At 55.4% G+C, this 14,723-nt stretch overlaps 1 protein-coding gene across 8 annotated transcripts in view; it reads right to left on the bottom strand.

Annotated features, from left to right (window-relative positions):
* Window positions 1-2,016: 2,016 nt before the first annotated feature.
* The window catches only part of TTC21A (tetratricopeptide repeat domain 21A), a 35,339-nt gene continuing 22,632 nt past the window's right edge, over window positions 2,017-14,723 (bottom strand). For 4 of the 8 annotated variants that reach the window (XM_024983146.2, XM_024983147.2, XM_024983141.2 and 1 more), the window contains 17 exons: window positions 12,974-13,131; window positions 12,551-12,766; window positions 11,411-11,649; window positions 10,413-10,485; window positions 10,190-10,300; window positions 9,724-9,862; window positions 9,443-9,546; window positions 7,821-8,009; window positions 6,849-6,959; window positions 6,159-6,240; window positions 5,257-5,407; window positions 4,664-4,825; window positions 4,342-4,549; window positions 4,028-4,252; window positions 3,427-3,547; window positions 3,191-3,258; window positions 2,894-3,089 (listed from right to left, as the gene is read on the bottom strand). In XM_024983146.2, the coding sequence (XP_024838914.1) occupies window positions 3,012-3,089; window positions 3,191-3,258; window positions 3,427-3,547; window positions 4,028-4,252; window positions 4,342-4,549; window positions 4,664-4,825; window positions 5,257-5,407; window positions 6,159-6,240; window positions 6,849-6,959; window positions 7,821-8,009; window positions 9,443-9,546; window positions 9,724-9,862; window positions 10,190-10,300; window positions 10,413-10,485; window positions 11,411-11,649; window positions 12,551-12,766; window positions 12,974-13,131 (2,435 nt within the window). In that variant the 3' untranslated portion in view covers window positions 2,894-3,011. Of the gene's footprint in view, window positions 2,218-2,893; window positions 3,090-3,190; window positions 3,259-3,426; window positions 3,548-4,027; window positions 4,253-4,341; window positions 4,550-4,663; window positions 4,826-5,256; window positions 5,408-6,158; window positions 6,241-6,848; window positions 6,960-7,820; window positions 8,010-9,442; window positions 9,547-9,723; window positions 9,863-10,189; window positions 10,301-10,412; window positions 10,486-11,410; window positions 11,650-12,550; window positions 12,767-12,973; window positions 13,132-14,723 lie in introns of those variants that run through there. The other 4 variants (XM_024983148.2, XM_024983145.2, XM_024983143.2 and 1 more) reach the window with 3 other exon arrangements.

Genomic DNA, 14,723 nt, shown 5'->3' with positions numbered 1-14,723 from the left:
CAGTCAACTCAGAGATGGAAAGCCAGCTAGAAGAGGCTGGCCAGGCAGATGAACCCGTCTGAGGGGTCACCTGGGTGGTGGTGGGGAGCAGCAGCAGAGCAGTCTTTTGGGACCGGGCTGTCTGCTTGGGACAGACACACCCACACCGGGCTGTGCCCAGGCCCTGAGGGTGAAGTCATCCCCTCGAGGTGAGGGCGGGCAGTGGGATGTGGCCGGCGCAGGCCCTGTGTAGGACTGAGTGGCAGAGGTCCCCAGGGGCTTGAGCACCGGAAGCTGCAAAACGTTCATCTGCACCAGCCAGACCTGTCTGACCTGTCCCTGGGAGCCCGGGCCAAAGGCCAGACGAGCAGGCTGCGCCCTGCCCCAAGGAGCCCCAGTCTGGGGGCTGGAGGAGCAAGGCTGACCTCAGCTCTAGGAATAATGATGATTTATACAAGTGCTGGACAGAGGAGCCTGGCGTGCTGCAGTCCATGGGGCCACAGAGAGGTGGACACGACTTAGCGACTGAACAACATAAGCGCTAGGAGGGGGCACCAAAGAGGCCTGACTTGGTTTCCTTTTTCTTGCTCTCATCCTCTGCCTCTGGCCTGTGTTGGGCTCCCCCTATTTCCTCTCTATGGTTTACAGTTAAGAGTATGGACCCTGAATGCCGGGGTTTGAAACCCTGCTGTTACACTAACTAGTGAGGTGACTTATGCAAATTACTTCCTGTCTGTGTGCCTGGATGTCTCCCAAACTGTCTAAATAATAACGTTACTCACCTCACAAGCTTGTTCAGTTCATACATAAACCGGCACTCACGGGAGCGCCTGAACTTGCAGGCCTCTGGTGCATATCTGTGACTTTCCATTCTGTTTTCAAATGTCTACCTCTCCTTCTGTAGGTTTTATTCTCTTCTGCCAGTTCTGTGACCCTCTAGGTATGTATCTCTTGCCTCAGGATGTGTGGACATGGTCACGCAGTCCTATCGTCAGTGGAGTGGCCATTACAGAACTCATGGTTTGGAGTCTGGCCTGCAGTGGGGCCGCCTGTCCCCAGAACCAGCTTAGGCAGGGACAGCCAGGTCTGAGGCATCTCAGGGTGGAGTACCCTAGTTCATTACATTGCCTTGTGTACCCTGGAAGCCCGACACGCTTGTGATTGCTCCAGTGTGCGTGATCCAAAACCTGGGTCTCTCCAAGGGTGCTGAGGCTGTGCTTGGGCCAGCCTGGGGGTCTGGGTGGCAGCTCCCCACAGCTCCAATACTCTGGTTCGAAGCTCCTGCAGGTTCCTATCCCATGGCCACAGCCCATGGTTGGACTAAGCCGCCCACTCCCCAGCTAGGGCCACAGGGGTACCTCTCAACATAATCCACCCCTAGAAACTAGCTTGTAAAACAGATCATAATAAAGGCAGCTGGCTTCCCATAGGAATGATGGTGGTAACCTGGGGAAGATGTTCCAGATCATTGACTCATACCAAAAGGCCATGCACGTGATCATCAGTATGTTATAAAAACAAGGCTCAAAGTCATGAGGGATGACAGCCTAAGTCATCCCTCATGACTTCGAGCCTTGTTTTTATAACACACTGTTCTAGAAGGGACCCTAACCTGTTCACTGCTCCCAAACCTTAGTCACTGGACAACTTGAAAACTCTGCCCTATCTGAGTTCTACTCATACTAAGTATATTTTGTTGTTTAGTCACTCAGTCAAGTCCGACTCTTTGCAACCCTATGGACTGTATCCTATCAGACTTCACTGTCCATGGGATTTCCCAGGCAAGAATACTGTAGTGGGTTGCCATTTCCTCCTCCAGGGGATCTTCCCGACCCAGGGATTGAACCTGTGTCTCCTGCATTGGCAGGTGGATTCTTTACCACTGAGCCACCAGGGAAGCCCATGAATTATTTTACTTTTTATCAATTATATCAATATGCTTAAAAGTGAGAAGTACTCTATGTAACAGCACTCACAAATTCATGAGTTTGTGTGCTATTTTTCTCTATTATATAAGGATGATATTTAAACACATAGTTATGAAACTTTCAGATGTTTGCTGTATATCGTTGGCAGGGATTTGTACTGTAATTTGAGAACACAGAGATCTAGTCTAATTTCCTGCCACAGATGGGGACACATACCCAGAGGGAAAGGTCACACAGGGAGATTCTAGGCCTCCTGACTCCCAGTTCAGAGCTCCTTCCCCTGCGGTGAGCCTGGCCCATTACTGCCATCCTGAAAAACAGGAAGAGAGGTACTGGGAGCACAGCAAGGGTGACCTCTGTCACCCTCTTGTCAGTTACCGTTAACATTATTCATCTACAAAGAGACCCCTGCTTTTGTGCCCTTGGGTGTTGAAGGGTTCCTGGAAGATGAATTAGTTGGCCACTGTCTTTTACTGAAGCTGAAGCGCAGAGCTAGTTTTTCTTGGGATGTATTTTTCCTGCCCGAAGCAAGAGTGATGAGGTCTATCACAAACTCCCAAACTGGTAAGGACCAGCAGAGGCCTGCTGAAGCCTTGAGGAGGAGGAGGCAGAATGTATGGACAGAGAGGGCCTGTGTGGGCCCCCTGCCAGTGGGCGGCTTGGTAGGGAGGGGCCGTTGCTTCTGTAATTCAGGACTCTGGGGACCACAGAGGAGAGGGGAGGCTGGTATGGGCTGACCGAAAAATATTAAAGGAGCTGTAGGGTATTTTTTGAACCACCTCTTTGTTCCCTTTTGGCCCTTGAGTGTGTGGGATAAAAGTGGGGTCCATTAGAAGTTGCCCAGTGAACCCAGGGGAAGCTAAGCTGGTTGACATCTTTCTTCCTCAGAGTCAAACTGCTCCTTGCACCTTAAAAACCTAAAGCTTTGGGATGTCCTTTAGACCAGATTAGGCTTGATTCAAATCAACCACACACACACACAGAAATGGGGAAGAATAGGTTATTTTCTGACTCTCTTCTCCACTGACCCACTTCCCCACCCTCCCTCCATGAAACTTCTGTAGGTTGAGAGTTTCCACCCTCCCTGGTTCCCACTGACCACAGCTAGGGCCTCAGAGACCCTTGGGCCTTTTCCAGAATTTCTTCTCTGATTTTAGGGTAGTTGGGGTGCTCCCTGAGGACCTGGGACAGAGAAAGAAAGGGTATGAGACACCAGACAGGGCCCCGTGCCACTGCACCAACCCCCCACCCCCCGCCCCATCCCACCACTGTCAGGAGCTTACATCATGGCAGACTTCAATGGCTTCCACGAATCTCTTGTCTTTCAAGTAGTTGAAAGCGAGCCTGAAGCCTGTCCAGATGTAGGGAGGATAAAGACAGTGGGTGGCACTCTGATAACCCGAGAACTCCTCTGGTTCCCCACCACAAACAGATCACAGGCCCTGTGATATGGGGTCGGGAGGGTGGTCCCCGGCCCTGGCCCCTCCTTCATGCACGCGTGCCTGCCCGATGACTGTACCGATGGCAGGGTTGGTGTGATGGCTGTACTTCCAGGCCAGCTCGTAGTTGGCGGCCGCGTCCTTGTATGACTGCTCCCTTTCCATGATGAAGCCCATGTACTCGTAGGCCTTACAGCAGGACTGCAGGGAAAGCCGGTCAGAGCAGCGCGGGACCCGGCAGGGGCAAGGGCTGGGCAGGGGGTGCAGTAACCCAGACCACTCAGGGACTCCGCAGTACCTCCCGCCTTGACAAGAGGGTGAACTGGGTGCCCTCTTCTCAGCTATTCCTATACTGGAATGACCCCTGCCCTCACAGCCCTCCCGCTCTGACCTCCCAAGGCCCTCCCCCCTGACCCAACCAAACCCTCCTTACATGCCACCCTTCCATTTCCTGAGCCCTTCTCATCTCTTCTCCCCATTCTGCGTCCCTGTTGCAGGTGGCTGAACCCTGTTCGCTTCCTCTTGCCTTGCTTTCCTGTCCTGCTCTGTGGTTCACGGGACCCCTCCTGTCCTGCCTCTTCTCATCTTATTGCTATCCCTGCATCTCTGCCCACAGAGCCCCAGTGCCTCTCACACACACACCACCCCCTGCAACAGCCCCGACGGCGGTGCACCCCTCGCCTTGTTGTATTTCACGCAGCGCTGCAGCAGCTCCGAGGCCAGGTCAAACTTGCCGCCCTGGCAATAGATATCGGCTAGCAGGAGCCAGCTCCTCTCCAGGTCATCGGCCTCAGCCAGTGCCCACGGGGCCTTGGCCAGGCGCTTCAGCTGCGTGCGTGCCTTGGGGACCTGCTTCAGCAGGGAGCAGGCCTGCGCCATGGCCAGCAGGGCGGGGACGCTGTCCTTCTGTGCAGGCGGGAAGCAGGCATCTTGGCGCCCGACCCTCCGCCTCAACATGCCGCCCACCCGCCCGCCCATCCCGGGAGCCAGCACACCTCAGCCTGGGCCATCTCAACGAAGGTGCTCAGCGCCACTTCCACGTTGGCCTTCTCCCTGGTCGCCAGCAGGCACAGGCTCTGCAGCAGCCGCAGCTGGGTATGGCCCCCGGCCGAGTGTGGGTAGAACTCCCGCAGCAGCTTCTCGGCGGTGCGCACGCCATGTTGCTCCAACTCCTTCCTGCTGCTGAAGCTGCGGGCACTGGGGCTGAGCAGGAGGGCGCTGGCCTGGTCTGCCCACGAGGCCCTCGCCAGACCTCAATCCAGAGGCCGAGGGCTTTCCCTGCCTTCCCTCCCCAGCCCCAGCCAGCTGGGCCCTCACTTGCTCTCGGTCACCAGGTTCTCGAAAGCCTCTCCGCCCACGATCTCGTTGTCTGGGTTCAGACAGATCTGCACCATGTGGTAGGTGGCACTCTGGCCCCAAGCAGTGTCCTTGCGTGCTTTGTTTAGGAACTTCAGGGCTTCGTTGGGCTGTCCTATGTGCCTGCAGCAGAGAAGAGTAACCCCGAGAATCAGATAAGGACGCTGAGGCCCGGGGAGAACAGGAACACTCAGGGGTCACTCCGAGAATCTGCGCAAAGCAAGGGCAGGATCTCTGGTCTCCCCACTTCCCGATGTGGAAGCTGAGCTTCGGCTTCCCTGGCAAAGCCCAGCACGTCTGTTGGGGAGAGCCTCCTACACTCTAGTGGTTCAGATGGTAGAAAATCTGCCTGCAGTGCAGCAGACCTGGGTTCGATCCCTGGGTCAGGAAGATCCCCTGGAGAAGGGAATGGCAACCCACTCCAGTATTCTTGTTGGAGAATCACAGGGACAGAGGAGCCTCGTGGGCTACAGTCCACGGTGTTGCAAAGAGTCAGACACGACTGAGTGACTAAACACACCTAGACACGCCTGCCAAGACACCCCCCAACCCACCAGCAGTAGATGCCTCTGCAGAAGTTGAACCCTGGCTCCAAAGGCACCCGGCTGGACATCTTCTCGGCCAATTCAAAGACGGCAGGGGCGTCCTCAAGTTTGCCACTTCTTCGTAGCAGATCGATTAGTTTGTTCAATACAGGAAAATTGTCTAAAATAAGAGAGCAGAAACCTCCAGGCTGTGCTAACCAGTAGCTGAATCAGGTAGGGGAAGCAGAGAGGACCAGGAGACACCGGTGGACTGGGCTGAACGTGGGCATCCCAGCGGCTCCACTGAGACACCATGAAGTGGTCACTCTTACTGCTCCCATTTCATAGATGAGAAGGCTGAGGCACAAAGACTTTGAGTAATCTGCCAAAGGTTACACATCAGGTAAGTGGAAGACCAGAATTCAGACCTAGAAGGTCTGGCTCCAAGACCTGCATTCCTAATAGCTGTGATCTGCTGGGCCTGACATGGGCCTGGCTGGAGCTCAAGCCTAAGCCTCTTATTCATGTCTGGCCCCTTCCCCAGCAAGACAGGGCGGTTTTATGCTACAGTGAGTGGGAAGAGAGCTACATGTCAGGGGAGAATTTCTAGCCACCTCCAGGAGGCTGTGACCTCCCAAGGCGAACTTAGGTTGAGCCACAGTGTCTGGGTTTTGGGGACAGACAGGCAGGACCAAGCACTGCCCTGCCTGAGACCAGGAACTGGCCCCTTGGACTGGGAAAGGGCCGGCACGTTCCACTGGGACTTTATCAGTTTCCTGCCTCTCTGGGAACAATCAGAGAGGAAGGGGCTTCCTCTGCCCGGTCAGGAAGGAGGGGAGAGGGCCCACCCTTCTGGGCGAGAGCAGACCTTGCTGGATGGGAACTGCCAGCAGCAGTCATGGTGGGCAGGCGTGATGCAGCCAGTTAGTTACCTGGTGCTTTCTCCAGGACTTGGTGGTAGAGGTTGATGGCAGCCTCGTATTTCTGTCTTCTAAACATCAGGTCAGCCATCACCTATTGAATTCACATGATGCTGGGATAGCAGCTTGCATGGGCGCGGCGGGGAGGCTGTGGTGGGAAGGGGGGACAGGGAAGGAGGGAAGGTAGGAGAGAACTTCCTAGGGAGCATCTCTGGGCACTGGGAGAAGGTCCCACAGAGGATGGGACAGCCTGGGGAGAGCGGTGGGGGTGAGGAGGGAAGGAGGCAGGAAAAGCCGAGGGTGGACACCGTGGAGCCAGCCCCTCCACCCATGTCTGAGAACTGCCAGATGCGGGCAGCAGGGTGGAATGGGGGCTACCCACCTCTGCTGGAGACAGCCCTGGAGGTGGTCTGGGTGACAGGGCAGAGAGGGGTAGGACTGGGGAGGGCTGTTTCCTCACACTTCCCGAAGCCCCAGGAACCTGTCCTCGCCTGGCCTTTACCAGCGGGTGTGGTTTCCCCTGGAGTGAATCAGCCTCACCCTCTCCCCTCGGATGTGGCCCAGAAGGGAGGTCGCTGCTGCCCCCTGCTGCCAGCCCACCCCTCCCGTCCGGGGTGACGGATCCTGTGCTGAGTCCCCTGCTACCCCACGGCCCAGCAGCCCACCCTGTGGTCGTGGGGCCCCGGGCCCACAGCCTCTCACCACGGAGGCTGCCTCGTGGTTCTTCTCAGTCTGCAGGAGGTCGGCACAGTGCTGCTCACACAGGTCCAGGTGTCCCTGCAGCAGGTAGAGCCTCGCCAGCTCCAGCACCACCTGGACAGGCCCCGAGACAGTGAGCAACCAATGCACATCACGGGAAAGCTTGGGCACCCAGGCCTCGTCCTCGCACGCCCACGTTCTGTCAGCTCTGCCTTCAAAGCATGAAAGCATGTCTCTGACCCCCTGGGATGATGTCTCTGGCTCTCCCCCTCTCCCACCCAGTACTATATCGTCATGACTTTTTCTAACTGACCACTGAGAGGCAGGGCCCACTGAGCGCATATTGATCCTTCGGCTTCGGCTCTGACCTCATCTCCTCTGGGAAGCCCTCTGCGCCCCAGGCTCCGGGACAGTACCCCTCATCTGAGTTCGCAAGTGTCCTGACCCCCCTGTGGGTATCACATGCTATTAGAACTGCCTATGTACTTGTGTGTACCCAGTGCCCGGGGCAGGGACCTTGTCTTGCCCCACTGCGTCTCCAAGCCCTGGCCCAGTACCTGGCTTGCACATATTGGGAATCTGTTAAATGAGAACACATTAAATACATGAATGGGTCTGTCACTAAGCTCTTCATCTCCTCTCGAGTGAACTCCAGCCACCATTTCCCACCTGGAGCCATGCCTCTCACATGACCCTAAACCTCCTTGGAAGCTTAGTCTGGGCTTTATGCCCAGAAAAGCCCCTAGCAGCCAAAGTGTCCTCTCCCCACCTGCAAGGGGGACCTGAAAATGCTACACTTGCCACCGAGGGCTGCAGTGGGTGAGGGCCCTGGGATCTGCAGGCCTGCCTACACCAGGGGTCTGTGCCCCTTGCAGGGAACCACAGAGAAGGAAACAGCTTCCGTCCACAGTCAGGGAGCTCTGCAAGGCTTTGTGTCCCAAGGCAAGGACAAGGACCTCACTCCAAGGACCCCACCTTATTGTTAATAGGCGTGTAGGAGAGGGCATCTTTATAAGACTGCACTGCCTTGGCATACTCCTTCTCTGCCAGGTAGTATTCCCCAAACTGGATGCAGATGGAGGCTGCCAGTTGCTTCTGGGAGGGGATCATTTCCGGTCGCTCCAGGGGAACACGCTTCAGGATCCGAGACTGGAGGTCCATGGCCTAGGGAAACCAGGAAACTCTGCGTGAGCAACCCAGAGCCTGATGTGCCAGGTCTCAGGCCAATTCACAGCAAGCCTCCAAGCTCTCATCTCAGAGCTAGCTGTCTAAGAAGGGCATCTCAGGTCCCCCTGAGCAAATCTGGGTCGCTCTGGACAGGCAAGGCTGCTGGCTGAGCACCAGGAGGCAAACCGGTACTGCCGCAGGGGCAGGAGCAGGGCAAAGGCTCTCAAGCAACAGAACACTCCACTGTACTCGGCTCATTTACCTGTTTCCATCACACCTGGCACTCACTGTCTCTGATCTACCTCAGCTGTCCGATAGGCTGGAACAGGCACACAGTAGGTGTTCAGCACAGGCCGTGTTTTGTTGGGTGCGTTTGTTTTGAATAGTGTCCTGCTGGGAATTTGAGGCAGCCCCCACAAATAGCCGTGACATAACAGTGATTAAGTGAGTAGCCAGAGAGCACTGGGGCAAGAGGAAACAATGAGGCCAGGGTTAAGTTTTGGGTAGTGGTTACAGATCAGCCCTGGGTTCCCCGAAGGCCAGACTGAGGAATGGAAATCCAGTGGGAAACCCCAAGGATAAGTCACATCAAGCAGTCAGAGACGATCTACAACCACAGGCACACGCCCCAGGGGCAAGTGCCAGGCCCCACCTTTGGGTACAGAGTGAAGAGGAAGGGAAAAAACGGCCAGGAGTCTCCTAGCAGGGGCTTCTCAGTGGCGCTCGTGGTAAAGAACCTGCCTGCCAGTGCAGGAGACGTAAGAGAGGCAGGTTCAATCCCTATGTTGGGAAGATCCCCTGGAGGAGGGCATGCAACCCACTCCACTCTCGTTGCCTAGAAAATCCCATGGACAGAGGAGCCTGGTGGGCTATGGTCCAGAGGGTCGCAAAGAGGCGGACGCAAATGAAGCGACTTAGCAAGCACACAGTGCTCCCAGCGGTAGACTATGGGTTGGGACAGGCCAAAGCTGGTTCAAATCTCAGCTCCACCACTTACTAGCAGTGTGACTTTGGGTACATTTCTTCACCTCTTTGAGCCTTATCTGTTAAACAGGAATGCCTCAGTGCTTAGCTCAAAGAGCTACTGTGAGAATTAAATAAGTCAAAAAGCCTAGTACAGAACTCAGCACAGAGCATTCAGTGCGTGAGAGCTGCTGGCATTGTTTATTAATAACAGCACAAGCATCCTTGAGGACAAAGGCACTGTCTTCCTCCCTGCCTTCTCCAGTCCAGCCCAGGCGGGTTTTGAGCACTTCCGTGCATAATCAATACGAGAGCAAGGGTGGGGGGATAAGTGGAAGGTGGATGTCAGGGGTGTAACCTGGATCCTCTCTAGACGACCACGCCTGGAGACTTCCAGACCTGCAGTCCTATCTCCAGCTTCCATCAGGAAATGGCAGATAGACAGCTTAGATCTACTTGTCAATTACCTTGTTCAAAGTTTCCGTCACATCTTCTTTTTTATGACTCTTGTAAACCTTGGCCAGCAAAAGTAAGCACTTGACATCATTCATCATGGATGGGATGTCTTTGACTGCAAAATGGAAACTCAAAGTAGTGTTTCCTGGCCCCTGGGGAGGGGGCTGTTGGGGGAGGATGGGGGCTGGGTTCGGAGCCCCAGCCAGTGCCTGTCCCCTGCCCCATCCTGCAGGAGAAGAGGGGGTGTGTCTGCTCGAAGTCAGGCTAGGGAAGACAGTTAGGGTGTGCTCACCAAAGTCATGATCCAGTGCCTGCTTCAAAACTTTTTCTGCTTTGTTGAACTTCTTTAACTTCAGGAGCAGTTCGGCCAGATCGCAGCACACAAAGTCCTGTCCGCTCATCTTCTGGGCGGCCTCATAATAATTAATTGCCTTCGTGCACACAGGAAATACGGGCATCAGGTCTGGTTTTGTATGTGGGCACCTCACACTGTGCCCCGACCCCCAACCCTGCATTCACCATGCCTGTGTACCCCTCCAGAACACAGAAGCCTCAGATGCAATGGCCTCCCGCCTGGCACAGGTCTCAAGCCTCAGCCTCAGCAGGTGTTAGGGGTGGTGGGGAGTTGCTGAGCCCTCTCCTTGGCAACCTGTTCAGGGGGGTCTCTCCTTGCATCCAGCCTCCCACCCAAGCACCCTCCTCCATCTTCCCTGCTGGGCTGGCCCTCCCCGCCCCTTCCTACCCCATCATGGCCCGACCTTGGTGTACTGGTGGGTCTTCACATAAGCCTGCCCGATCCGGTTGATCAGGGATGCGTCGTGTGGGTTCTTTCTGTAGGCCTCATCGTAGACCTCCAGGGCCTTCTCTGGCTGGTGGGGAAAGGGTCTGCCATCTCTCTCTTCTCCCTTACTGGAGAAGCAAGACTGGGCAGGGTGGGTGCGGGGTGCAGCCACTTAGTGTGGTCACGAGACCTTCACTCACCTCCTGAATGTTCATGAAAGCATCACCCAGAAGCAGACTGGTGTGGGGGCCAGGCAGATGTTCACAGAGCTCCCTGCAAAAGTAACCAAAACCTTAGCTCAGCCCTGTGCGTCCTTCCTATTCCTGGATCCGTCTCTTCTCCTCACTCATTCTGTCTGCCACCCGTGCACTCACTCATTTATTCATCACCCAGTGTTTCTCGGCTCAGATGGGACGCAGTGCTAGCTCCCTTAGTTCAGGCTCTCCTCATCTGTTATCTGGATCATGGCCGGGACTTCCACCCCCTCCTCTGGCCTCCACCCCAAACGCCTAGAACCTTCTTCATGAGGCAGCCTCTTTCTTTTTTTTTTCCCCAGCCAAGCCTCACGTGGCATGTGGGATCTTAGTTCCCTGACCAGGGATTGAACCCAAGCCCCTGCATTGGAAGCACTGAGTCTTTACCACTGAACCACCAGGAAGTCCCAGCCTACTTTTTCTAAACCTTCAATGAGACCATGTCATCTCACTATTTATTGGTTTCCCATTGCTCGTGGCATCACCTCCCCTTCCTCCCGAATTGCCTAGATCGAGTTTTGCCTGAGGAAGGGGACAAGAAAGGTACACTTGAGGGCCCAACGTCAAATTGTAGAGAAAATTGCCGAGGGCTCCCAATCCCGGCTCTCCATCCTCCTTCACTCACATCGGTTACATCCAAGCCCCTGAACACTTCCCCAAGGACAGGCCACGCCGGAACCATGGTTCCCACCAGGATATGAACCATAATGAGGGGCAAGCAGAACTCAGGGAAGATTCACTCCTGTGTCCTTACAACTCAGCAGCAGGTTGGCCTGACTGACCGACCTATCACACTCAGATTCTCACCAGGGGAAATTCCCTTCTATTGTCAAACACACTCTGAGAACACGTTCTGAAGCCCCGGGGCAAAGAAGACGATCTGGAGAAAACACTCCTGACACGCGACTGGGACCGGGCCGGTCAGTGCGCCGCCCGGGGCTCACCGGTAGCACCCGATATAGAGGCGGGCATCCTTGCGGGTCTGCAGGTAGATGCTGGCCATCTTCTCCTTGGCCTCCGTGTAGCAGGGCTGCCTGGGCGTGATGCTCTGCAGCACGCTCAGCGCCAGGTCCACGCTGCCCTTGCTCAGGGCCAAGTCCACATTGGCGATGGTGACGCGCATCTCCTCCGGCGTGCCGCTGAACTCGTTGATGGCGTCCTGCATGACCTTGGTGGCCTCGTGCTAAGACAAGGAAACCCAACAGACCCTCCATTTGCTGTCACCCACCACACCTGGAAGCCAGGGAGAGGATGGCCCATCCCCACTTTAGAGCAGCAGGAAGGGGACAGGGAGAGCGAGCCTCTCGGGGTTGAGGCCCACTGTTCCTGGAGGGCAGGGCCAGCTGGGGGACATGAAATCCCTGACTGTGAGAACTTGTCCCTGAGTGCCTCAAAGTCTGAATGTGATTTCTTCCTACGAGAGACCTATGGACGCATCTCCTATACCTTCCTGCTTTCAGTCAAAGGTATTTTTATGTTATGGTTAGTTAGTGTTAGCCACTCAGTTGCGTCCGACTCTTTGTGACCCCATGGTCTGTAGCCTGCCAGGCTCCTCTATCCATGGAATTGGGCACATAAAGGTATATTTGAATTGTATCTTCATTGCATTTGTACTCTCAATTATTCCAACAAAGTTACTTTCTTTGCCCATTTTGGTTCTTTGTGCCTTTGCCCAGCCAGACCTTCCAAGGTCCCAGGGCCGCCCCATACAGTTGAGCAGGTTGCACACTGCAAAACTCCAAGGGGATGTAAGCGGCATCCACTGGAGAGGTGCACTGCCCAACTGCACGACCACGTGTGGTGGCTCTGGTGGGCCTTGTGCTCTGCCTCCCTGACAACCTTCTGGGGACAGTGAGGTCGGCAGGGGACAGATCGTGCAGGACTCAGGAGGGTTTGGAGTTTATCTTAAGGGTGTGGGAGCCACTGAAGCCTTTAAAGTAGGGGAGAGGGATACTCCCAAATGAATAAAAGCTAAACTAAAGTGCAAGGAAACACCAGCCAGAATCAAAGAGCCTGGTTCCCAGGTCTACCCTGGCCCTCCAGCACGCGCCAGCAGCAAGAGAACAGAGCAGGGCGTTTCTCACCAGCTCTCCGTTCATCCGGAGGGCATCTGCCAGCTCCAGTAAGATGGACACCCGCTCGCTGGGGCGCACGCAGGGCCCACGGAACTTCTTGTTCTCTTCCGTCCTCAGAGTTGGTAATTTTATGATCATCTTCAGTGCCTTTATGGCTTCTGGATAGTCCCCAGACTTGTTGAGGGCCTTGGCCTTGATGAAGTGGTAAAGGGGGTGGTCTCGGACCTAAAGGAGCGTCAGCAGAGTGTGGGGTTCCAACTCCCATAGGGGAGAAAGCCCCAGGATTCCACAGAGCCAGTCCCTGCCTTTGGGCCAGCAGAAGGGGCTGAGGGATTCTGGCAGCTCCTGGGGCTACTCTCCCAAGGCGAGTAGGGGCTGAAGCTAGTGGGGCTGTGGGATGCTGAGCAGCGACAGGGCATCGGGGACCCCCACCTGGAAGTTGTGGCTGACGCCCAGCTCCAAGGAGTGGGAGCACATGGCAAAGTTGCCCTGAGCCAGGTAGATCTGAGCCATGAGGAGGTGGGTGTCCACGGAGGTGGGGTCCAGCTCCAGGCAACGCTGCAGGGTGCTCTGGGCATGCTCTAACTCCCCTAGAAACAGGAAACAAACCCCTACATCCAGGGATCCTTGGGCACTCTCAGGACCCACCACGTAAAGGCAGAAGGAATTTTACGTGTCCTGTTTCCCAGAAATATCCAAGCTGGGCATTTATCCCGTGTCTGTTCAGCTTGACTCAAAGGTCTCTTCCTAAAATTAGAACTACTATTAGTTTTTGCCTTGACCCAGACAACAGCCAGGAGACTCAAACCTGGGTGTGACACCTCCCTTCCTTCTGTACCCTCAGGGAGATGGCTAAGTCACTTCACTGCTCTGTCTGGAGGCTCAGGGGAACACTGAAGTCTCAATTTCCATACCTAAGAGCAGAACAAAGCCTAATAATAGCAGCAACCGTGACAGCCACAACTTGAGAAGCACCCGCTCTGTGCCAACACAGGCAAAGTTCTTGAGAAAGGCTGGTTTAGTGTCTGCCCACCCCCACCAAGTTGGTATTATCATGCCTGTCTTTCAGATGCAGGACTGGAACTTTAGTGATGTAAGTCACTCAGCTCCAAAGGGACGAAGTCAGTATTTACGTCCAGGGCCATGGGCTCCTGAGACTGCGCTCTGAATGCCTTGGCACGTTGGGGCCCAGAGGCCTTCCTGTGCCAGGCTGACCCTAAATGGGAGGCAGTGGCAACTCAGGGCCAGGGTACAGTGAGCTGGTTGGGAGGCCCTCCTTCCTCTGCTGCCAGGTCCCTCAACAGCTCTTGCTTGGGGTCCATCACCCAGTGGGTAGAGAGCACTTGCTTCTGGGTCCCAAACTCCCTGCGCCTTCAATTGTGCTGCAGAAATGTGAAGGTGTCACCATGACAACCTGAGCAGCTGGAGACCTTGCTTTGTCCCTAAAGCGCTGGTATCTGCCGGCATCCCTGTGTGTGTGTGTCTGGCAGGGGAGGGAGGGCCTGCCCTCACCTTGTACCCAGGAGACCTTGGAGCAGCGGGTAAACCTGGCACTCTGATGAACACTGGGAGGACAGAGGACGAAGACCAGGAGCTCTAGAAAGTGCAACCCATACAGTGCAGAGCACACAGACGTGCCATGGCATTCTGAAGCCTCTGGACACCAGAGATCAGCTTGACTTTCAGGCAGATGGGGGTGAAAGGTCACGGGGAGCCAAGACTTCCGAGAGCACAACAGGCCCCCACCGAGGGTTCTCCCCATCCTTCCCTCTTTCTCCAGGATCCAGGCCTTGAGATAGGAGAGGCTGAATGGGGACCGTTCTGGCCCATGAGGCTCTGCGAGTCTAATGGCACAGGGTCCCCTTCCCTCGGGGCCTTCCCAACTGTCTTTTAAAAACTGCCACCCCTATATCCTCTCCCCGGCTTTCATTTTCTCCATCACATGGTCATGTCCTGACAATAACACTGTGCTTTATGTCCACGTACTTCTACTAGAACACAAACTCCAGGGTGGAGCTTTTCTTGTTCTGAGTACTGCTGTCCCCTAGGATCAGAGCAGTGCTGTTGCATCATCGAGTTCAGTGACTGTCAGCTGGTACAGATCAAGTAAGTAATCAGCAAAAGGGAGGGTGGGAGAGACCTCTGCTGGTGAGGAGTCGGGGTGCTGGAGGCTGGGAACAGT

Source organism: Bos taurus, chromosome 22, assembly GCF_002263795.3.
Source record: "Bos taurus isolate L1 Dominette 01449 registration number 42190680 breed Hereford chromosome 22, ARS-UCD2.0, whole genome shotgun sequence".
Taxonomy (NCBI): Eukaryota; Metazoa; Chordata; class Mammalia; order Artiodactyla; family Bovidae; genus Bos; species Bos taurus.
Note: the sequence above shows the minus strand (reverse complement) of the source record. Positions and strands in the feature narration are given on the sequence as shown.